At 44.1% G+C, this 22,433-nt stretch overlaps 2 protein-coding genes across 12 annotated transcripts in view; one reads left to right on the plus strand and one right to left on the minus strand.

Annotated features, from left to right (window-relative positions):
* The first annotated feature begins 801 nt into the window (after positions 1–801).
* Positions 802–9,965, plus strand: Hnrnph1 (heterogeneous nuclear ribonucleoprotein H1). 8 transcript variants are annotated; one of them, XM_029555638.1, is made up of 13 exons: positions 802–931; positions 1,340–1,468; positions 2,903–3,058; positions 3,250–3,393; positions 4,866–5,004; positions 5,945–6,123; positions 6,208–6,279; positions 6,336–6,469; positions 6,613–6,748; positions 7,103–7,162; positions 7,255–7,314; positions 8,061–8,153; positions 9,212–9,965. In XM_029555638.1, exons 2-13 carry the CDS (start codon positions 1,372–1,374, stop codon positions 9,328–9,330), a joined length of 1,389 nt encoding a protein of 462 aa, XP_029411498.1. In that variant the 5' UTR covers positions 802–931; positions 1,340–1,371; the 3' UTR covers positions 9,331–9,965. The 8 variants fall into 8 exon arrangements, with proteins under 8 accessions (XP_029411498.1, XP_008850480.1, XP_029411504.1 ...); XM_008852258.3 differs by having other exon boundaries at positions 7,255–7,344; positions 9,212–9,952; XM_029555640.1 differs by lacking the exon at positions 802–931 and adding an exon at positions 8,568–8,617 and having other exon boundaries at positions 1,344–1,468; positions 7,255–7,344.
* Positions 9,966–11,557: 1,592 nt separating this feature from the next.
* The window catches only part of Rufy1 (RUN and FYVE domain containing 1), a 58,678-nt gene continuing 47,802 nt past the window's right edge, over positions 11,558–22,433 (minus strand). For 3 of the 4 annotated variants that reach the window (XM_008852262.3, XM_029555616.1, XM_008852264.3), the window contains exons 15-18: positions 18,541–18,635; positions 17,652–17,700; positions 16,282–16,359; positions 14,790–15,429 (exon numbers count right to left, since the gene is read on the minus strand). In XM_008852262.3, the coding sequence (XP_008850484.1) occupies positions 15,286–15,429; positions 16,282–16,359; positions 17,652–17,700; positions 18,541–18,635 (366 nt within the window). In that variant the 3' untranslated portion in view covers positions 14,790–15,285. Of the gene's footprint in view, positions 12,000–14,789; positions 15,430–16,281; positions 16,360–17,651; positions 17,701–18,540; positions 18,636–22,433 lie in introns of those variants that run through there. The other variant, XR_607937.2, reaches the window with a different exon arrangement.

Consider the following 22,433-nt stretch of genomic DNA (forward strand, 5'->3'; position numbering starts at 1 on the left):
TCAAATCGGGGGAAGTTGGACGTATTCAGGGACCTTATTTACCGCTGTAAGTGCATATGGGGCCCTCCTGGACCTCGGTGTCTCCACCTGGGAAATGGGCACATAGGTGCCTGGAAGGATTAGGCGGGAACCCGCTGGGCGCAGCCCTCTGAGGCTGAGGCTGAACACCTTGCAGGCCAAGCCTGCACTCAAGAGGCGCAGCGGACTTCCTCTGCGAGGGCCCCGCGGCCCTCGAGTGGGGCGAGGGGTTCGCAGGGTGCGAGTTCGTTGGGCAAAAAAGTAGGGTACGGGAGTTTGGCTCGGGCACGTGCATCCTGTGCAGGCCGGGGCCTCTACCCCTAGGCGGCAGGTAAGGGTGGCCGTGGGCACCGGGGCGGGCCGGCGTCTAGAGGCTCTGCCCCGCCCGGCTGCTCCGCTCCTGCTTCTTTCAGGGCGACAGGGCCCCCCCACCCCGTGTCTTTCACATCGGAGAGGAGCTCGGATAAAAGGATGCAGGTTAAGGGTAGGAGGACGGTCACCTCACCAGACCCTGAGGGCGGGATTACTGTACCGTCCCCGGTTGCCGCCATTCCCCTCCCCCATCTGGCGGGTAAGGCTAGAGAACGGTTTGAAGAAAAACGCATGCGTATCAAATTCAACGCTAAACCGCAGAGGCGCCGAAGGGCGGGATTTGCGAAAAGGCGCATGCGCATAAACAACCTCGGCCGCTGTGTGGAGGGGTGAGAAGCTAGCTTGAACGCATGAGCGTTATAATCTGACGGCGGGAGGTGGCTCGGCTCTTGGTAATACGCATGCGCCTGAGCTGGCTGATGCAAGTAGGCGGTACCGGCCGCTGGCTGCGCGTGCGCAGAGCTGGCTCGGAGGGCCTTATTTAGGTTGCGCAGGCGCCCGCTAGCCATTTCTGGTCAGCCGTGGTGAAGCTTTGTCGGAGGTGAGTGCTGGTCTATCCTCGTTCTCGGCCCAGGACGCCTGTTTTTTTCCGGCTTTTCTGTCCCTAACCCTTGGGGAGACCCTGAGGGGCTGCGGCTGGGAGCGGGGGCCGCGAGCGGCCGACTGGTCGTGGCAGCGCCGCCTAGGCCTGCCGGCCGCACCGCCTCTATTGTGTGAGATGTCGGAGGAGGCGGAGCGGAAGCGGCGGCCGCCATTTCTTTGCTTCCACCGCGGCTCTAGGCCGGGGGTCTTCTCAGCTTAGGGCCTCGGCTCTGGGCTACCAGAGGGACTTCAGGGGTCTGGCTGCTAGCCGAGGGGGGCGAAGGGTGCTTGAGTCTCCGGGGCCGTTGGAGCCGCGGGCCGTTGGAGGGAGCGTTTACTCAGCGGCGCTCCTCATCCCGCCCCGCAGTCTGCTTGGACGCCAGGATCCCCGGAGGAACGATGATGTTGGGCACCGAAGGCGGAGAGGGCTTCGTGGTGAAGGTCCGGGGCTTGCCCTGGTCCTGCTCGGCGGACGAAGTGCAGCGGTTTTTTTCCGGTGAGTTGACGCAGGAGGCGGGAGTCGTCCGCCGGGCTGACGGCGGGGCGGGCGACGCGGCACGTTCCCTCGGCTGCTCGCGCCGGGGCCGCAGTGGAAATTGCGAAAGCCCCGCCCGCCCCCTTTGGTTCCCCGGGGTGCCGCTGCCCTGGCCGATGTTGAAAACGTCGGCTTTTTCCGATCTTCAAATGCCAGCCCGTTTGGGTTTCTCTTTCCGAGAGATTTAAATTGCATTGATGGAGTTTCCCCCTCAGCCTGGGAAACTTGGGAGGATTAGTTGGACACATAATAATGATTTGCCTTATCTTAAAGACTCTAGAGCCGGGCACTAGATTTTTTAATCCCGAACCTGGGAGGCAGAGGCAGGAGGAGCTCTGTGAGACCAAGGCCAGCTGGGGCTACAGGGAGACCCTGTCTCAAAAAGAGCACCACCACCAACAAAATGAATCAATACACATGCATTCTCTAGTAATTTGCACCATCTTTAAGCGTCACTCCATTTGTATTCTGAGAAAGGAGCATTCTGCTTGGGAAAGTTTGTTTTCCTAATCAAGATTGGTATTTGAAGATTTCTTTCTCATCTGCTTCATGTTCAGGCTCCCTTTACAGTTGAGGACCCTGAAACCCAGGGAAGTTTTATTGCTGTATAGTTTTTAAGCTGCGAAGGCTTACTAAAAAGTTCCTACCAGAATCTTCCTGTTGCTACTGTTGTAAAAGTAGAAGACTGGGTAAAAGTTATATTTAGAAAATAAGGAGGTCTTTGGAAAAAAGGTACTTTGCAGTGTTTACTCCCCGAATTAGCTATGGGAACAGAAAATGGCCTGTAAAACAAGAACCAAGTGTGCTGGAAGCCACTTTCGCAGGGGGCAATACTGGGTTTGGCTTCAGCTGTGAAACTGGGAGTGTTTAGCTTGCTAACACTGATCCCCTTTCAGGTGAGTATTGGGCTGCACTTGCATTTGAATGAGAAACTGTAATGTGGCTGCTGGTACCCAAACCAGAACTCATATAAGTGTGTTAAGAAAATGGTGTAAAGTCACCAGGTCCAGACAGGATTATTCTGAGAATTTGCACAAAAGAATGGTTAGTGGAGACTTCAGTAGCAAGGATACAGGTACAGATTTATTAAAAACTTGGTTTAGTTAGGGGCTGGAAAGATGGCTCAGCAGTGAAAAGCACAATCTGCCTGCCTTTGACTCCTCAGTGCTGGGATTAAAGGCAAGTACCACAATGGCCTAGACTTCAAGTTTCCTTAGTGGATTGGGAATGTTTCATTTAGAGATGAAATGTATTTCAATGCTGAGACATGTGTGGACACATTAGGCTTTACAAGTGGCTTTTTTTAAAAGTGGTGCCAGAAATAGGCATTTCATCTGTATTACCCAGAGTGGTTTTAGGTTTTAAATTCTGTATTAACGGTTGCTTTCTTTGCAGACTGCAAAATTCAAAATGGGGCTCAAGGTATTCGTTTCATCTACACCAGAGAAGGCAGACCGAGTGGCGAGGCTTTTGTTGAACTTGAATCAGAAGATGAAGTCAAATTGGCCCTGAAAAAAGACAGAGAAACTATGGGACACAGATATGTTGAAGGTTTGATTTACATTGCCCTAGTGACAGTAAATTTTAAACATAGAGGTCTTATCCCCTTCTGAATTTTAGGTATTTGACCGCATGGAAATGGTCATCTAAGGGAGTTTATGGCAGCTTATCTAAAAACCCAGGAAATCTGAACTTTGCTCTCTAACTTTCCAAAATTGACTAATTCTAAGCACCTCTTTCAGTATTCAAGTCAAACAACGTTGAAATGGATTGGGTGTTGAAGCATACTGGTCCAAATAGTCCTGACACGGCCAATGATGGCTTTGTACGGCTTAGAGGACTCCCCTTTGGATGTAGCAAGGAAGAAATTGTTCAGTTTTTCTCAGGTATGTAGTCGTGTTTGTTGCTGAGCAGTGAGGTATGGCAGCTTCTGGTGATACGATTTAGCAGACTTTAAAGTTGAGTAGTCTAGGTACTTAAGTAGCTGTGAGTATATACTGATGAATTCATGTTTTCTTCCTGGAGACCTTCAAATAACTTCAGCCCATCTTAAAGGTGGAAATTAGAAATACTACTTCCAAAGTGTTAACTTTACCTATATTTATTTAGTATTGTAGTTCAGAGTAGACCTTAGAGGATTCCCCTCAACCAACAGTTTTAACTACTTCCCTCATATTGCTGTTTAGCAAAGTACTTCAAGTTAAAGGTAAGATCACTTAACATTAGATCAGTATGATTTTTAGATTATTGTAGTTATGGAGTCTCTTGTAAGATACTCATTTTGGGTCACAGGACCAGAAATATTTATAATAGTCTTAATTCTTTATATGATTATTATGAAAGCAACTTGGTTTAGCTAGCTAATTACAAACTTTTGTGAAAGTGTAGGTTGAATGCTTATAGTCTCAATGTGTGAAACAGTACAGAAAATATTTTTAAATTGTTCTGGGCCTAAAGTATTTGAATGTTTTTATGTTGAAGAGCTGATAAGATTGCATGTTTAGCAGACTGTTAGAGCTTATATTTTAAACATTAATACTCTTGATATGATGGAATTAGGCAGAAATCTTTTCATGGTTTGTTAGTATAGTATGTGTTAGAATTTTGACTTAGATATGTATTCCTAATACTTTGTCAGCTTGAAATCAAGTCTGTTTTGTTTTATCTAAATTGGTGAGAATTGAATGCTATCTGTCAACGTTAAATATGAACATAATTTCATATCTTCTAGGAAAGTGCTTTAAGGCCTTTTTGTAAGCTTGGGAATGTATCCACGGGAAGGATTTTTCATAGACGGAATTGCCAGAAGTGAATCATAACTACTGTTAGAGATTTAAGAGTGCATGATTGCTGTGTAGATAGTTTTGTTGAAAGCTTAGTTTGTATGTTTGTCAATTATTTAATGTTTCAATTTTTATATATAAATTGCTTAAATGTGTGCTTTTTTTCAATAACTTGAAGTTCCAATAACTTAATTGAAATATAAAATGAAGTTAAAAGGTTTTATTTTAGTAAAACTGTTGTTTTGATGCTTAACTTTATGAAATTCTTGTATAATTCTCAACATTAAATTGTGTAGATAAGTGTTTTTGATTGTTGAATTCTTAATGCACCCTCTGGAGTAGCAAGACTTTTTTTTTAATGTATATACTATACCTTGGGTGTGTTAAGAATTAAGTTATGCTTTATAATAGTGGAACTTCTATTGCAATGCATTATTTTAAAGAGTACTTGTTGAAAGCATACCATTCACCTAAAGTTAAAATTCTGGTTTATTTAAAGCTATAAGAAAAATCATTTCTGGGCTTGTGATGTTAATATTGCCCCCCTACTGGGGTTATTTGTCCTTGGGTTGAAGGGTTGGAAATCGTGCCAAATGGGATAACATTGCCGGTGGACTTCCAGGGGAGGAGTACGGGGGAGGCCTTCGTGCAGTTTGCTTCACAGGAAATAGCTGAAAAGGCTCTAAAGAAACACAAGGAAAGAATAGGGCACAGGTGGGGATGGATGGTTGGTTGGATATGTCACTTTTCTTATGGTAAACAATTAAATCCATATTCTCTCTGCTTAGAAGGAGGAAATAACCAATTTCCTAGTCCCTGTTAATTCATATTTTGCCATAACTTCTAAATTCTTCCTATAATATTAATACCTTGTATTTCATTCAAACTAAATTTTAGGTTTTAAAATTATCCCCAGCTTATTTGGACATTTTTACAATTTGTAGGACTCTTAGTTTATTAACCCCAGTCAATAGAGTTGAGAGACTATGGCTTTAAAGAAATTAATGCAAACCTGACTTTAGCTATAACACCCACATAGGAAATTCATATTACCATAAGAAAATGTGATACTTTCTGATCTTGTTTTTAAAGTTGAAATGCAACAACTTTTTTCTTGCTGTAAAAATATTCTGCATATGTAATTAATAAGCATAGCTTTCAAGAAATTGTCACAAAAGGTTTTATTCTCTTTGCTTGTGACTATTTTTCATTGAAGCATGCGCTTTTTACCTATGCTGATTCTTACTTTTAAAAGCATAGGCTGGGGTATTGGCGAAAAGAAGTGTGTAGTGTGGGCTAGACTGTTGGTGGAGGCTGGCTGTTTAGCCCACTTGCTATACATGCTGCCAATGGATTTAAGAGTTGAATATTGAAAGTTGAGTGGAATTCTTTCCCTCCTATTTGTTAATACTCCTCTCTACCTCTAAGGTTGGGCTCTGCCTCAGAGGAGTTTATTTTTTCTATAAAGTTTAAATAGTCTTTTGAGTGTATTTCTGGTCATTGCCTATGCAAATGTAAGAAATCTGGCTTTAAATATCAGTCAGTTTCATGGCTATGACTAGATTGTTTTTCTTGTGTAACTAAATGCCTGTATGAAATGAACTAATGTTTTTTCTCCCCTCCCCATTCCCCTCCCTTTTGGATAATGCTGTAGGTATATTGAAATATTTAAGAGCAGCAGAGCTGAAGTTAGAACTCATTATGATCCACCACGAAAGCTTATGGCCATGCAGAGGCCAGGTCCCTATGACAGACCTGGGGCTGGCAGAGGGTATAACAGCATTGGCAGAGGAGCTGGTTTTGAGAGAATGAGGCGTGGTGCTTATGGTGGAGGTATGTATGTGCCATTATGCAAGGGTGGGCTAGTTCCTTTTGTGTAGGTATTTATGGTGATTAATTGTACCTTTTGTCTTTCAGGCTATGGAGGTTATGATGATTACAATGGCTATAATGATGGCTATGGATTCGGTTCGGATAGATTTGGAAGAGGTAAGGTAAGAATTGAATTTCTCAGGTGAAGGATACTTACACTCTTGTCCATCTAGACCTCAATTACTGTTTTTCAGGAATGTCCGATCACAGATATGGGGATGGTGGCTCTACTTTCCAGAGCACAACAGGACACTGTGTACACATGCGGGGGTTACCTTACAGAGCTACTGAGAATGACATTTATAATGTAAGTGTTTGGATAAATTTCAGAAATCAGTATTTCATCCAGTACTGCATAAAACCTTGGGTCTGATTATACTTATGGGTTATCATGTAATAAAATTTAGATTTTTTTTTTATTGTAATTAACTCTGTTTTTTGAAATTTTAGTTTTTTTCACCACTCAACCCTGTGAGAGTACATATTGAGATTGGCCCAGATGGCAGAGTAACTGGTGAAGCAGATGTTGAGTTTGCAACCCATGAAGATGCTGTTGCAGCCATGTCAAAAGACAAAGCAAATATGCGTAAGTACATATAATGAGTTTGGGGCCTTATGCAGGGCAGGTGGGTGACATAAGCATTTAGGTAGAGGAATAGAATAGTAAGGATGTATGAAACATCTTTAGGGGGTTCAGAAGTATTGAAAAATGTTGAGGGTTTTTTAAATTACTGTTTAGGGATTTATGGTGATAACAGTCTTCCAAGTTCATCCTTAGTCAACACTTCATATGCCTGTTTCAATGGTAGTTTTTTAACAAATGTGGGAAACAATTGTGTTTGCCAAAAATATTTGAGGTTCATAAATCTCCTTAGAACTTTAAAAGTGCTTATCTTCCAACAAACATTTTCCTACTTTTTTCTTTTTTTTCTCATTTCAGAACACAGATATGTAGAACTCTTCTTGAATTCTACAGCAGGAGCAAGCGGTGGTGCTTACGGTAGCCAAATGCTAGGAGGCATGGGTTTGTGTAAATATCACTTTAGTGTCTTTTTTTAAAGCTAACCTTGTATACCTTTTCTCTCATTTCAGAACACAGATATGTAGAACTCTTCTTGAATTCTACAGCAGGAGCAAGCGGTGGTGCTTATGGTAGCCAAATGATGGGAGGCATGGGCTTGTGTAAATATCGTTAGTTTTTTTAAAAACCAAAACATTTATATCTGTATAAGTAGATAATAAGCTAAGTTAATCTATATTTAATTAGTTTAGCATAAGAATTCTCTAACAACAATTTTAAGTTAGAATAATAAAGTTATAACAATTAAATTTAGATAAAAGATTCTCAGTTTGAATGAATTATAATTACTGTTCATTACTAAATATTATTAGATTGTAGATCATTGAGTAAATATAAGAATTGTGGGGGAGGGGACTACTGAATATGGAACATGGTAAATTATCTGATTATAAAGTTTAAATCATCTAAAATAACTTGGTAAAAATACAAAATTAAGAAATTTGATTGGGGGGTAACAATTAGTTGGGCATAATTAGGTATTCAGTGATGTGTATTGACATACCTAGCTAAGGGGCAAACCCCACTAAATCCAGTCAAAAAGTTTCATAGGATGGTCACCAAATGCCTCTACTCAGCGAATCATGGATTAAGACCTGCTGATGCATATAATTAACCATTTGGTTTAGAAATATTTGAGTAGCTCAAATGATGACAATAAAGGTTAGTCTGGTCATAGACAGTTGGAAGTCCTCTCATAGACAATAGGCAGAAGGAGACAGATCAAGACTGGAAAATTGTAGACATAGTTACAAGCCCGGTACCATGAGGTACCACATTACATAAGGAACAGAGCTCTAATGTTCTCTTAACTTAACAGCAAACCAGTCCAGTTACGGTGGCCCAGCCAGCCAGCAGCTGAGTGGTGGTTATGGAGGTGGCTATGGTGGTCAGAGCAGCATGAGTGGATATGGTAAGCATGTTTTTTATTATACTTGGAGTAAGTTTTAGGTTTCTTTAGTTGGGATATGTATACAGGCTCCTCATAAGATTGGGGGTTTTAAATATATGGTTTTGATTCTAATTGTTCTTAATAGCTTAATTTGTAGAAACAATCATTGGGAGGGGGAACTGTTATGAATTAAAAATTAGTAATTGCAGCTTTGAAATATGGTCAAGCCAGAAAACATCTGCCTTTTTCTGTCTTGGTTAGCATTAAATCAATTTTTGATGGAGGGAGATTTTTAAATACTAGAATGGTGGTTGGGTTCAGGACTGTATTTTACTAGTCAGTTAGTTAACCTAGGGATGGTTTTATTTTTTTCAATTGGTCTTAAAGAATGGTGATTTTGGTATTATAGTCTTACCCTAAAAAATCCTTTTGCAGACCAAGTTTTACAGGAAAACTCCAGTGATTTTCAATCAAACATTGCGTAGGTAAATATTTTCTCAAAAAATATAATTTAAATTCCCAATAGGAAATACTGATATGTGGTAATAATACTTCCTATAATAGTCAATGGCTCTGATTTAACTCCATAGAGGCTGCCATTTTGGGCACAGTGAGTTGCCTTTAGTCCAACTTTTGTCTTCTCACTTCCTGCCCACCATGAATAGTTTGAAATGCAAAGCAAGAGACTTCCCCTGTGCTCCCTCTTCATATGCCATTCGATGGACACATTGTGAATGTTTATGGTAATTTTTTAAATGCCTTGTTTAGCTTTAAAAACAAAGTAATTTTGCAATTTTTGAAAAACACTAGTTTTCCTTTAAACTTAAATTTCTACATTGATCCTGAAGAATCCGCGCTTAAATGGTAGCACAAGAGTCTGGCAAGTTGGTACTGCAGAGAAAAGGGTTTAATTGAGACTTGTTTGGAGTCGGGATTCCCTTTTCCCAAACATGCTTCTCGCCACTTGGACAGCAGCCATTTGCACTCGTATACCTTTTAAACTTTATCTTGGAATACTATATTTTATTTGACTGATTATCTGACATCACTCCTAACTTGTTAAATGAATCTCTTTGCAGGTAGCCAAGGAGCATTGAACAGCAGCTACTACAGTAGTGGAAGCCGTGCATCTATGGGCGTGAACGGAATAGGAGGGATGTCTAGCATGTCCAGTATGAGTGGTGGATGGGGAATGTAACTAACTGATTTTGATCACTGACTCTTGGTCAACTTTTTTTTTTTTTAAAGGGGGAAAAGCCCTTCAGTTTGTTTTTTGCAATCCAGCCTTGTGATTTATGCCTACTCTATAAGTGAGAATTGGGATCACTTAAAGGTTCAATATTTTTGAACATGGCAGACATCTAGGATGTAACAGCAAAGTTGAGTAAACTATAATAACTGTTAGACAATTTTCAGCTTTTCTCTAGTTATATTGTAGGATGTACTTAAGCAGTAAGTGTATTTAGGTTAAAGCAGTTGAATTATGTTAAGTGTTGCTCTTATACTACATTACATTGAACAGTTTGGATGCATGTTGGAAGACATGCTTTTTTGTAAAACTATAGGAGCTGTGTCTACAATTAAAAGTGAAACATTTGGCATGTTTGTTAATTCTAGTTTCATTTGATAACCTGTAAGGCACGTGAGTTTAAGGCTTTTTTTAAGTTAATGGGGAAATTTTGAGACGCAATACCAATACTTTAGGATTTTGGTCTTGGTGTTTGTATAAAATTCTGAGGCCTTGATTTAAATCTTTCATTGTATTGTGATTTCCTTTTAGGTGTATTGCGCTAAGTGAACCTTGTCAAATAAATCTTCCTTTTAAAAACTGCACTTTGTCTTGTCTATGCCTCAGTGTCATGTGGACTTTCTTGGTGCTCTCTTCCTGCCCGGGGCGTAGGTCCATGTCTCTGGCTGTGACGGCAAGGCTTGGCAGTTGAGGCTGCTGTTGTAGATGTCTTCAGACTTCTCTTCCTTCTAGTGCAAACTGCAGGTAAACTTGGCTTGGGGCCCTCGTGGAAGGGCTGGCTGCACAGGACCTGGTATGAACTTGTAACTTTTGCTATGCACATGCACAAAGCTAAAGGGAAAGATGCCATTCCCACACTGCATGACCTGCATGTCCAGGTGGCTTTAACCTGCTGCAGTCACAGAATTTTATATGGGATGTCTTTTAGGAGGTGGCTACCTAATTTTTAATTTTATGTGTATGTGAGTGTTGCCTGCGTGTAGGTAAGTGCACCTGTGTCGTGCAATGCCCATGGAGGACAGAGGTTGGAACTGGAGTTACGGACTGTTAGCTGCCATGTGGGTGCTGGGATTTGAACCTGGGGCTTCTGCAAGAACCACCAGTGTTCTTAACTGCTGAGCCATTTTCTAGCCCCATTTAATGTTTTGATGCTTGTGGGGTTTTGCTTTTTTTTCTGAGATGATTTCCATGTGTATCCTAGGTTGGCCTCACACTACTCTTTAGCCTCAGACTCAACCTCCCGAGTGCTGGCTGAGGGTTGTTGTGCTGCCATCTATTATGTCGTGCTTTATCTTTCATTTATTGATAGTGTTGGTGATGGAATTGATTGAATCCAGGATATTAGCTAGGCAAGTGTTCTGAGCTACACCCCAGCCCTCAGATGACTCTGGAATTTGAGAGGCTGGAACTTCATATCTTATTTTTTACCTTTATACCGTTACTCCTAAAAGCCCATTCACTTAGAAACAAAATGCTTTTTACTCTAAGCCATTTGAGGTAGAATACCAAATTTGCTTTACATTCATTGTGTATATGCTGTGAATGGAGGTCAGAGGATAACTTGTGGGAAGGGAGCCTGTTCTCACAGATTTGAGAGGCACTTTCAGCCTTCCATGTCAACCTTGGAATACTGGATATCTGGGAGGGACAAGGAACTCAAGTGACAACCAGCAAACATTGAATTACAGAAGTTGAAATAGGGAGTAGAGCCAGGCGTGGTGGCGCATGCCTTTAATCTTAGCACTCTGTCTCAAAAAGACCCCCCCCCCCCACCAAAAAAAAAGGGAGTAGAGAGATGGTTTAGTGGTTAAGAGCACTGGCTCCTTGCAGGTCTGGGTTTGGTTCCCAGCACCTACTGGTGGGTAAAAACTACCTGTAACTCCAATTCCAGGGGATCTTACACCCTCTTCTGGCCTCTCCAGGCACATCATGGCACAGGTGCACTAATATACATGCAGTCAAAATGCTCATACACAAAAATACGTTTTTTGGTCTTTTTGAGACAGGGTTTTCCTGTAGCCCCAGCTGTCCTGGAACTCACTATGTAGACCAGGCTGGCCTTGAACTCAGATCCGCCTGCCTCTGCCTCCTGAGTGCTGGTATTAAAAGCGTGCACCACCACGCCCGGCTTTCAAAAATTAATTTTAAAAGGTGAAATAGAGGTATAGGCCCAGGCTGTTTTTTAGTTAAGTGTTCAAGGGCATTGCGTTTTGGGAACAGACACGTGTAGTCTCAAATGGTACTGAAGTACAGAATTAGAGCTGCAATGATGTTGGCTTGTGCCAAGTGAACTTCCCTGTGACTGTGCTGACGGTTTTCTCAGGTTCCTGCAAAAAGTTAGCAATGGTAGCTTGAACGGAAAAGGATTTCTATTGGCCATTTCTGTCTTTAGTATTGAGTGTAGAACTATGCAGAGCCTCTTGGCTGTGATCCATACAGTTCCACTCCACTGTTGGGAAGTTGAGTGTGTGTAGGAGAGGCAGTGTTGAGTTGGTTAAGCTAAACCTTGTACTTCTGATATCTTCATGAGTTCACTTAATTTAGAGAAGTCTTGAGGGGTTCCTTCTCTGGGTCACTGAGTTACTTTTACAATTACTGGTGATAATTTGAAACTTGGCCTAGTAAAGGAAGAGAGAAGGGTATTAAACCTAGGAACTTGAAGCAAATTAGCTAAGAATTATTTGCTTAGCCCAAGACCATTAGGCTTTTAAAAAGGTAACTTAAGGATGGGTGTGGTGGTCTATGCTTTTAATCCTAGCAGTTGGGAAATCTTTGTGAGGCTAGCTTGGTCTACATGGTAAGCTTCAAGCCAGCTGGGGCTACAGGGACACCCTGTCTCAACCCCCTATCCTCAAAGGGCTAGAGAGATGACTTAGTGGTTGAGTGCTGGCTGCTCTTACAGAAGACTGGGGTTCAGTTCCCAGCACCCAAATGGTGTCTAACAGTGGTCCATAACTCCAGTTCCAGGGGATCCAATGCCCTCTTAAAAGTGTCTGTGGGCATTGCACCCATGTGGTATACTTAACATGCAGGCACTGGGGAGGCAGAGCTGCGCAGGTGGATCTCATGAAATACACTTAAAAATTAGAAATTCAGACTGGTTGTAGTGGCATGCCTATACTCCCAACATTCAGGCGCTGAGGCTCAAGGATAATAGTCTAAGCTATTCTGGCCTACACAGCTACATTGTCTCAACAAAACAAGGGCTGGCAAAATGGCTCAGCGGGTGTTTTTGTGTTCCATTGGCCAGCCTCATCCCATGACTTGGAACTCCTGAGTTTTATTTGTACTACTTGTGACTAAACCCAAGGCCCTGTAGTCCCAGCTGGCCTTGAACTCACTATGTAGACCTTGAAGGCTAGCCTTGAACTCAGAGTTCCACCTGCTGCCAGCCTTTTTTTTTTTTTTTTTTTTTGAGTCCTAGGTCTCTCCCTTGGCTGGCATCAAACTCCTAGGGATCTACCTGCCTCTGCCTCCACCTCCCCAGTGTTGGGATTAAAGGTGCCCCTATACCCAGCCCAATCTACACTTTCAAACAAAACTTGACTGGAAGGTATGTGCCAGACAATGACTGAAGTTTTTAAGAGTGAGATTTGAATTTTGTATAAAAAAAGGTGGCTTGACCAGGCAGCTAAATATTGGTGGCTTAGGTGCCTGGATCCATTGGGAATAATGATTATTGAATATTTGTTATTTTGAGAGGGTATAATTGAATTTGGAGGGAAAAGAGAAAAAGTGGACAGGAATAGGACATCACTGGTGGGGATTCTCATGTACACTTTTACTGAAGTTACCAGCATTGGTGTTAGAACAGGAAGGGAATTATCGTTTTTCGTGTGTGCATGGACATAAGATCTAAGGCTCAGGAGTGAAATGACTTGCCTAGGGCTCCGAGCAAGCTGGATTCTAAATTGAGTGCGCTGAAAACAAGGTCCAGACTCAGCAGTTTGGGGACAATGTAGCTTTTCTGAAAACTTGTGAGGTTAGTAAATGGGCTCAGGTTATGGTAGGCAAGGAGCAGATTACCTTCTGGCCTTTTTCACTGTGTGTGCTTCTACAGGTTTAAAAAATCCTGCAGTTTACAGAATGGCTTCAGAGCTGCTGAGGCCTGGTTTTAAAGCCTAGCTACACAGTTCCTTGCTGTGTAGGAGGCGGGAGACAAACCGGCATGGGCTAACCTCAGAGAACCTTTTGTTTCTCACCTGCAAAACTTGCAATGTTCCAAGTGCCAGAACCTGTATGAACTGAAGTGAATAGGCAGGAGAGCCAGGCGGGGATTGTTGGGGCAGAGCCTGGAATGGTGAACATCAGGCAAGGGAATTGGTGAGAAGTGAAGGTGCAGCAGGTTGGGAGCAAGATGTCAAATGTAGAAGGTATGAAGCCTGGAAGTCAGGTGAATGTCTGCATGTTTCTAGAGTAAAATCTCAGGCCAGGCAGGCAAGATGGATCATTGGGTAAGGGTGCTTGCTGCCAATCCTGACCTGAGTTTGATCCCTTGAACACAGGGTGGAGAAAAGAATTGACTCTGGTAAGCTGTCCTCTGACTTCTACACATGCACCTTGGCAGTTGTGTCCATCCCACCTCTGCTCCCCAACAGTCTCAGTCCTGGATAGCATGATATGGGGATGTGAACTTGCACTCAGGCAGGACCCCTAAGGAAGATGGAGCAAACTTTGTAGCCCACAACACAGCCTCTATCTTATGATGGTTTGCAGTGGTATAAGAGCACTTGTATAGCTGCTTTCAGTATAATTTTCAATAAATTACCTAATCCATCATCTATAAAATGGGCTTTGTGTTGGGCTGGGAATTGTGGCACATGCCTGTAATCCCAGTACTTGGGAGGTGGACACCAGAGGATCAGTTCAAGGCCAGCCTTGCCTACATCTGGAATTTGAGACCAGACCAGATGTGTTTGCCCATGTACAAGCTAAGAGAGCATTTTATTTTTATGAGTGTATTGCTTGCATGTAAGATAGGTGCACTCATGTCATACAATGCCCATGGAGGTCAGAAGAATTTGTTGGATCCCCTGGAATTGGAGTTACAGTTAGCCATCATGTGGGTGCTGGGAATAAAACCCAGGTCCTGTGCAAGAATAGTCAGTGCTCTTAACTACTGAGCCATCTCTTTAGTCCCAATGTTTGAGCATTTTAGGCAAGCTTCGCTAGGCTATGCTGAGACCAGAAGGCATACTGAATTCATACATGAATTTGTTCAGGGTACAACCCGACTGGGTCAGGCATTCTGTAACTTAGCTCTGGTGACAAGCTCAAGTCCTTTATTCTCCAACCTGTCCTTAGTTCACCTGGGTGGAGCACCAAACACAACAGCTGAAGAGCTCCAACCCAGTTTGTTCAGCCCTCCACATGCAAGCTGGAGGAGGGACTCTGGTTGACACTTTCTGTACAAGAGCGAAAAATAAAGGATTTTATTGTAGGGCTAACAAAAGGTGTTCACAAGGGCATGATGGCAAACCCAATGACATGAAGCAGACAGCATGCTGACAACTACATAGTTCAAAGCACTGGGTAAATTATGGTTTCTATGGGGTGGTGGGTGGGAAACAGAAAAGGGGATTGCATACTAGCGCAACTGCTGCAAAAATAGGTTAATCCTTGGAAAAGTGACAGTAGCAAAATCATGAATTTACATCTGAACCAAGGATGAAACTAAGGGCATGGAAGAGTCAGTCCAGAGGAGCTGGCTCTGTATAAGCCACAGGAAAAGTGCTCTGCTGCCATTTTGGGACAGTGTCTTTGGACACTGAACTACCTGGCAAGGATCTTGTTCTTCCTTTTGGGGTCCCACTGGTACTTGGAGACCCAGAGTTTGGCACTGTACCTGAGACTGCCCTCTACCCTGAGGACAGAAGTCCATTCACTTTGGGCAGCTGACTGGCCTCAGGAGGTGGTGGATGAGCAGCGTTGCAGCAGCAGTGTGTGGCAACTGTCACACACACGCACTGGCTTAGGGTAGGAGGGCAGAGCCAGCTCATTGCTGGAGCAGGTGTTGCAGAAGATGTGGCCACAGTTTCGGCAGTGATGCTGGAGGGCAGGAGAAAAGCTGTCAGACACCTGGGACCCACATACCTGCTCTTATTCTGTAAGGCCTGTCTTGTTCACCTTAGAGCGGTGACTCAATGTGTTTTTAGCCAGCATCTCCCAGTTGGGTGTGGGCGGTGATGGTTCACTTGATTAGCAGGACTACCAGCCTGGTTGGGTTTGTTGGGTTCTTGGGGCATGTGAGGAACATCAAGCTGAGCTCAGGCAATTTCTACTCTTGGTACTACAGACCATCCCTGGACTGTTCATATGGTGACAACCAGGTTGTGCTGTCCCTGCCATCAGCAAGACTTTGCTTCACTGTTTTTCCACAGATGATATGCGAGTCCCCACCACGGTGGGCAGATGTTCCCTATAGTTATTCCATCAATCTTCCCAGCCCAAATACTGCCCAACTCTGTCTTTGAGGCAGTTCATCAAGGTCCTGATACCATGTATCAAAGTAGGGGATTTAGGACTTTTTACTCCCAGAGTGGAGGCAGGCTACACAGGTAGAAGCAGATTTAACCAGGTCACCCAGTGAGGTTTTGGTGACCTGCCACCTCAAGTTTCCATGGGTGGTTTGTGCTGGCCCTGCTACATACAAAGGATTCTCACTGGCATACTCACTTAGAGCAGCTCTGTACACAAACAGCCACTGCCTAAAGTAGTGTCAGTCATGAAAGGATGTAGGGGTATGGGCCTGTAACCAGCCAGGGCCTCCAGAAAGGGCAGGGCAGGAAGGAGGGGGGCTGCCTGGCTGCTGACCAATGGGCATGGCTGCACTGCAGTAAAAGGCTTTTCCTTAAAACCAAGAAGGGAACTGTAGTGCAGTGTGGGGCAACTTCTACATACCTTTCTTCGGGAAATGGAGAACTCCTTTTCACACTGCTTACAGTGCGTTGCTTCATCGTCTTTCAGCCATGTGTGGCCCTGTGTGGAGGAAGAAAGAATATCCAAGAACTCCTGTGCCAGCCTGCAGTTGGCTGCATCTATAGGCCTGTTCTATATAATTGTATCTAATTTTCTTTGGAGGTTTTGCTGCTTTACCAGATGTGACCTCATGAGACTAATGGAGGCCTTTCTCCCAGTGGCCACAGCTGGCATTCCTAGGTTCCTTATAAAGTACCTGTGTTCCTTATAAAGTACCTTGTGTTTGGTCACAAGACAATCACCCAAGACACCCCCATGTCATTTCAATGTCTCCTATAGACTTACATGTCAACATAGACATGATCCTATGACTAGCTAAACTGCAGGAGGGCTAGAGAGCTCACTAAATCTGAACAAACAAGTGATCTGGACATCTTGCAGAGAGAAGCAGTATTGGGGGATGGGGGCATGGCTCTTCCCCAGCCTGGGCCCTCAAATGGTCCTGGAAAGCAACTTAGCGCCATCATAGGATAGAAAACAGGCTTTCGAAAGATGCTGTTTGGGAAGTCTACCAAGAAAAACTGGTAGGTATTCGCTCTTAGGGATTACTGTGTGATCCAGAGAGGTCAAAGACTGCATATCCATGGGTGCAGCTTTCTGGGTGACATCTTCAGTACTGTGTTAGAGAAGCAGGCTTCTGGGCTATCTAAGACCCTGCTTGCTTTGTAGAGAGCTCCTGGAGTGGTTTGCTGTCACTGATTATCAAACACTGCACAGTGAGGGATACAAAGATAGGTTGCTCACCGCTATTATATTCAAGGAGTGCTTTTGGTCTGCAAAGGACATTAGGAGCAGGCCAAGAATCCATGTATTTGCTGGGCTAAAGAGGGATGGGGGAAGGAGACAGACCTTGGCTGCCACCCTTTCTGAGAGCAGCTGGCTGTGGAGCTTGGCATCCTATGTAGGCTCTTTAAAGCAGAGGGCCCTACCTCTTCGAAGGACCCCTTTCTGTCTTTCAGCCTCTGCTCTGCTGTGGTGACTGGGCAGAGGCAGGCCTCTTCCACCTGACACCCTGTGTGATGGCAGCCAGTAGGCACCGCCCCTGCCAAGGTACTCTGCCATTTTTCTTCCTCCTTCAGAGTACCTGTCACCTAGGCCTATTTTCAGACTTGCTGACAGCAGAGGAATTGCAACTAGAAGAAGAGTTAGGTTCAGCTCACACCTGTCCACCTGCAACACTGACACCTGGGAGCCACAGCCAACTGTAGCGCCATGTGGGACTCTAGGAGCACAGAGTATGTGCATAAGCTCACAAGTAGTGTTTTTTGCTAATAAAAATATCACCCCAGTACCTTCAGTGCTTTATTTACTTCCTTTATGTCTTCCATCTTCAGTTTGGACCTGGGGGGGCGGAAAATATTTTGTATCAGTAGCTATGTGGCTGTGTAAGGATAAGGACACTGAGAACAGAAGGGAAGAGAACATACCAGGGGCCTCTCTAAAATGTTTCCCATGTTGGTGGACTTGGAGAGTCACATTTCATCCCTTGGTTCATGCGTCTGCTGAGCTTTGTGCCTAACCTGACCCAAGAACAGACTGGCTAGGGTTAAAAGTAATTTTGAATTGGTTGTAATCATTTAAGAACAGTGAAGGATGATTTTGGAAGTTCAGGTTTCTGGCTTCTCTGGGTAGTTGTCCCCCCATATTATGTGCTTATGTAGTTGGGTGCCACTTTTAAAATTTTTGTCTTTTCTGAGACAGGGTCTCCCTGTAGCCCCAGCTAGCATGGAACTCGCTATGTAGACCAGGCTGGCCTTGAACTCACAGAGATCCGCCTGCCTCTGCCTCCTGAGTGCTAGGATTAAAGGCATGTACCACCATGCCTGGCCTTTATGTGTATTTTACACATAAAAAAACCCAAAATATTAAAAAAACAAAAAACCCACTGAATCATCTCCAGCCCCTGGGTGCCACTCTTAGGGACCTCAATCTCAGAGGGTTTCACCTAGGCTTGAGCCTATCCTGAGCTGCTCTACCACCATGCCCCTCAGCTAAGGGGTGTGGCCGTATACAACCCAGACAGGACTGCCGAAGAGCTGCTTTTGAGCTTTTCTTCCCTTGTCTCTTCTTCCTGCAAGCGCTTGTCAGGTGACTTGTCAGGAAGAAATGCCTATTTTCAGACCCTTCTACCAAAGAGAGATTTCCAGCCTTGCAAGGAGGTGGCCAAGAGCTGGTCCTTACTGGCTTAGGTGCAGGCCCATTTCCTGGAGGGCTTGCTCCTGCTCTTCACAGACCTTCTGCAGCTCTGTCTTCTCATCCTGGAGTTCTCGCAGCTCCTGAAGGGGACAAGCCATACATAACAGACAATTGCAATATTTTTTTTTTTTTTTTTCAGGTTTAGTAATGAGAGCAACAAACATCAGAATCTGAATGTTCTATAAGAGCAAAAAGCAATTTTGGTGCATTAGCATCATCTAAGACATGGTTCTTTTGTGGATTGACTTTACACCACTCATCTGCTATAGGCAGATGACAGTTTGAGGCCAGCTTGGGCTATGTGAGACCCTCTCAAACAGTAACAAAAAGTGGCTCTCAGCTAGATACAAGGACATGGGATGGATGAACTACATTCAGGCCCATTAAGAATAAATTACCCCATTGGGGCTGGCAAGGTGGCTCAGCATTTAAGAGTTAATTGTTTTTGTAGAGCAGCAGGGTTTGGCTCCTGGCACCCATATAGCAGCTAACCAGTGTAACTTCAGTTCTAGGGGATTCGAAGTCTGCTTCTGGCCTTGGTACTGTACTCACTTGGTGCACAGAAAACATAAAGTGGCATATATACCCATCATAAATACCACAATGGGCAAATCAAACTTTGCCCATGTTGAGTTTGTACTAAAGACAGAGGTTTTAAAAACAGCTATTAAGCTGGGCATGATGGTACACACTTTTAATCCCATCACTCAGAAAGCAGAAGCAGGCAGATCTCTTTGAGATTGAGCCAACCTGGTCTATAGGGAGAATTCTAGGCCAGCAGGTGTTGTAGGGAGACCCTGTCTCAAAAAACTAAAACCAAACCAAACCAAAACCACAACTGTCTGAGCTGGGCATGGGGGTGCAGACTTGTAATACTAGTGCTTGGGAGGTGAAGATGGGATCAGGAGCTCAAAAGTGACATCCCCTCAGCTATCTGGAAAGTACATAGATCAACCTTATATAGGTTATGAGGAAGCTTAGCTTCAAAGGTAGCTTTAAAATTTTTGCTTTTACACTGGGTGTGGTGGCGCATGCCTTTAATCCCAGCACTTGGGAGGCAGAGGCAGGCAGCAGCCTGGTCTACATAGTGAGTTCCAGGCCAGTTGGGACTACAGGGAGACCCTGTCTCAAAAAAACAAAACAAAACAAAAAAACAAACCGAAACCAAAACAAAAAAGACCATAAAAATTTTGCTTTTACATTATGTGAGACCTGCATGCCACTGCTCTCATGTGGAGATCAGAGGGTAACTTGAGGGAATGAGTTCTCCTTTGCACCATGTGGGTTTCACAGATCAAACTCAGGTGTTCAGGCTTGGCGGTAAGTGCCTTTATCTGCTGAGTCATCTTGCTGGCCCTAAAGTTTATTTTAAAATATCTTTGAGGGGAGGGGGCTAGAGAGATGGCTCAGCTGTTAATACTGGCTGCTCTTGCAAAAGACCTGGGTTGTGTTCCCACCAACATCATAGCAGCTAACAACTGTCTCTAACTCCTGTTCCGGGGGTTTGATGCCCTCTTCTGGCCTCTGCAGGCATTCCAAGCACATGGTACACTTACATGCATGCAAAACACTCATACACATGAAATAAAAATAAATAAAACTGCCAGGCATGGTGGTGGTGCACACCTTTAATCCCAGCACTTGGGAGGCTGAGACAAGTGAACTCTTGAGTTCAAGGCCAGCCTGGTCTACATAGTGAGTTCTGGGCCTGCTGAGGCTACAGGAAGACCCTGTCTCAAAATAAATAAATAAAAATAAATAAAACTGGGGCTGGAGGGCTGGAGATGGCTCAGCAGTTAAGAACACTGGTTGTTCTTCCAGAAGACCCAGGTTTGTATCCCAGCACCCACATGGCAGCTAACAACTGTCTGTAACTCCAGTCCCAGGGGATCTGAGCCTCTTCTGATTTCTGCAGGCATTGCATGACACAGGTACACTTACCTACATGCATGCAATACATGCATACACATTAAAAAAAAATGGGGCTAGAGAGTTGGCTCAGCAGTTAAGAGTACTGACTGCTCTTGCAGAGGACCTGGGTTTAATTCCCAGCACCTACATGGCAGCTAACAACCATCCACAACTCCAGTCCAGGGGATCCAACACCCTTTTCTGATCTCTGGGGGGAATGCACAATGAGTGCACTTACATACACGCAGGCAATATACTCATACACATAAAATAAATTAAATTAAATTAAAAAATATCTTTGGGCCAGCAAGATGGCTCAGTGGATTAAGGCATTTGCAGCTAAGCCTGACCACCTGAGTTCAATTTCTGGAACCCACATGGTGGAAGGAGAGAACTGATACCTGCCAGCTGTCCTTTGGCTTCCATATGTATGCTATGGCACACATAGGGAGATGTGCATACGCAGAAATAAAAGTAATAAAAATAATTTTATTGTTTTTTTTTGGAGATGGGGTCTCACTGTGTAGCCCTGGCAGCCTGGAACTCACTATATAGACCCGGCTGGCCTTGATCTCACAGAGATCTGCTGCCTCTGCCTCCCAAGTGCTGGGATTAAAGGTTTGTGCCACCTGCCTTTGCCTCCTTGAGTACTGGGATTAAAGTCATGCACCACCACACATGGCCTAAAAATAATTTTAAATTCGGGGCATGGTGGCACAAGCCTTTAATCCCAGCAGTTGGGAGGCAGAGGCATCAGATCTCTGTGAGATTAAGGCCAGCCTGATCTACATAATGTTCTAGGCAAGCTGGAGCTACAGGGAGGCCTCAAAAACAAACCAAAAACACAACCCTCCCCCCAATTTAAAAAAAAGATCTTTAATAAAACTCTGCTTCATATAGGCTAGTACTGAAAGTGTTTTCTGCATCAAAGCCATGAATCTTGAATTTGCCTGAGGTCCCTAAAAGATAAGGGAACTCTTCAGGCTGCTGGAGATGACAGTAGGGAGTTGTGGAGGAGGTATGTAAAAATTCAAATACAGAATAATTATTTTTAGGTCGGTATGTTCAATGACAGAGGAATTTTCTAAGCTCTTCTGCCCAGTTTCTTCCCTTTTCCTCTCTGAGTCTGGCCCAGCTCTTGAGCCCCTTTCTTCTCTTGAAGCCCTTTCTAAGACCAACCCATAGAGTCTGGGTTCAGCAGCATTATCAAGGTCAATGCAGCAAAGCACAGTTCTGACGGCTGCCCTAGCACCAGACAGACCACCTCCACTAGGGTGTGCTGAGAGTAGTGTGCTTTTTGCTCTATCACCCTAGTGGCGTCAGTAAGTCTTGGAGCCTGATAACCAGGGTGCATGGAGGCATCTAGGAAGTCATAGCCCAGAGGTTGCCATTGGCTGTCTGGAGTCCTCTGGCCTTTTGCAAAGATGGCTGGGGAAACTTTCAGGTACTTCTGTTTCCTGGAAGGTCTGCTTCTATGACTAGATGGTGGCACTAGGCCAGCACTTCACTTCTTGCTCTCTGAAGCCCATGGGATCCAGGCTGTGCCTACAAGTGAGGTAGGGCCTCCAGTGGACTGAGGTGATACCAGAAAGAAACAACAGTCCTGGGCTGATTATGGATTCTGGTCCTGGTTCTGTCTGCCTCCCCAGGATGACTTGACCCAGGGCAAAGTGGCCAGTCAACCTCTGAGGAGAAGCAAATGCTGTGTGCACTGGTATTTGCTGGAAAATGTTGGCTGGTTCCTTATAGGTTCTTCTCAAGGGAGCCTGGTACTGATGCTCTGCATAGTAGTCCTTTTGTTGTTGTTTTAAAGATTTATTTTACTTTTAATTATGTGTATGTGTGTGTCTATGCATATGAGTGTATGTGCCTGTGGAGGCCAGAAAATGCATCAGATATGCTGGAGTTACAGGCACATGGTGTGGTGCTAGGAGTCCTCTGCAAGAGGATAATGTGCCAGGCGTGGT

The sequence above is a fragment of the Nannospalax galili genome, unplaced genomic scaffold, assembly GCF_000622305.1.
Source record: "Nannospalax galili isolate Female #2095 unplaced genomic scaffold, S.galili_v1.0 scaffold1206, whole genome shotgun sequence".
Taxonomy (NCBI): Eukaryota; Metazoa; Chordata; class Mammalia; order Rodentia; family Spalacidae; genus Nannospalax; species Nannospalax galili.

What these genes read in the sequence shown, in the direction of transcription:
- Hnrnph1 (XM_008852258.3), top strand. Translation starts at nt 1,372, where the DNA reads ATGATGTTGGGCACCGAAGGCGGAGAGGGCTTCGTGGTGAAGGTCCGG. An exon ending in AAAAGACAAAGCAAATATGC is followed by an intron (nt 6,749 to 7,102) that starts GTAAGTACATAT and finishes TTCTCATTTCAG; the next exon opens with AACACAGATATGTAGAACTC. An exon ending in GATGGGAGGCATGGGCTTGT is followed by an intron (nt 7,345 to 8,060) that starts GTAAATATCGTT and finishes TTAACTTAACAG; the next exon opens with CAAACCAGTCCAGTTACGGT.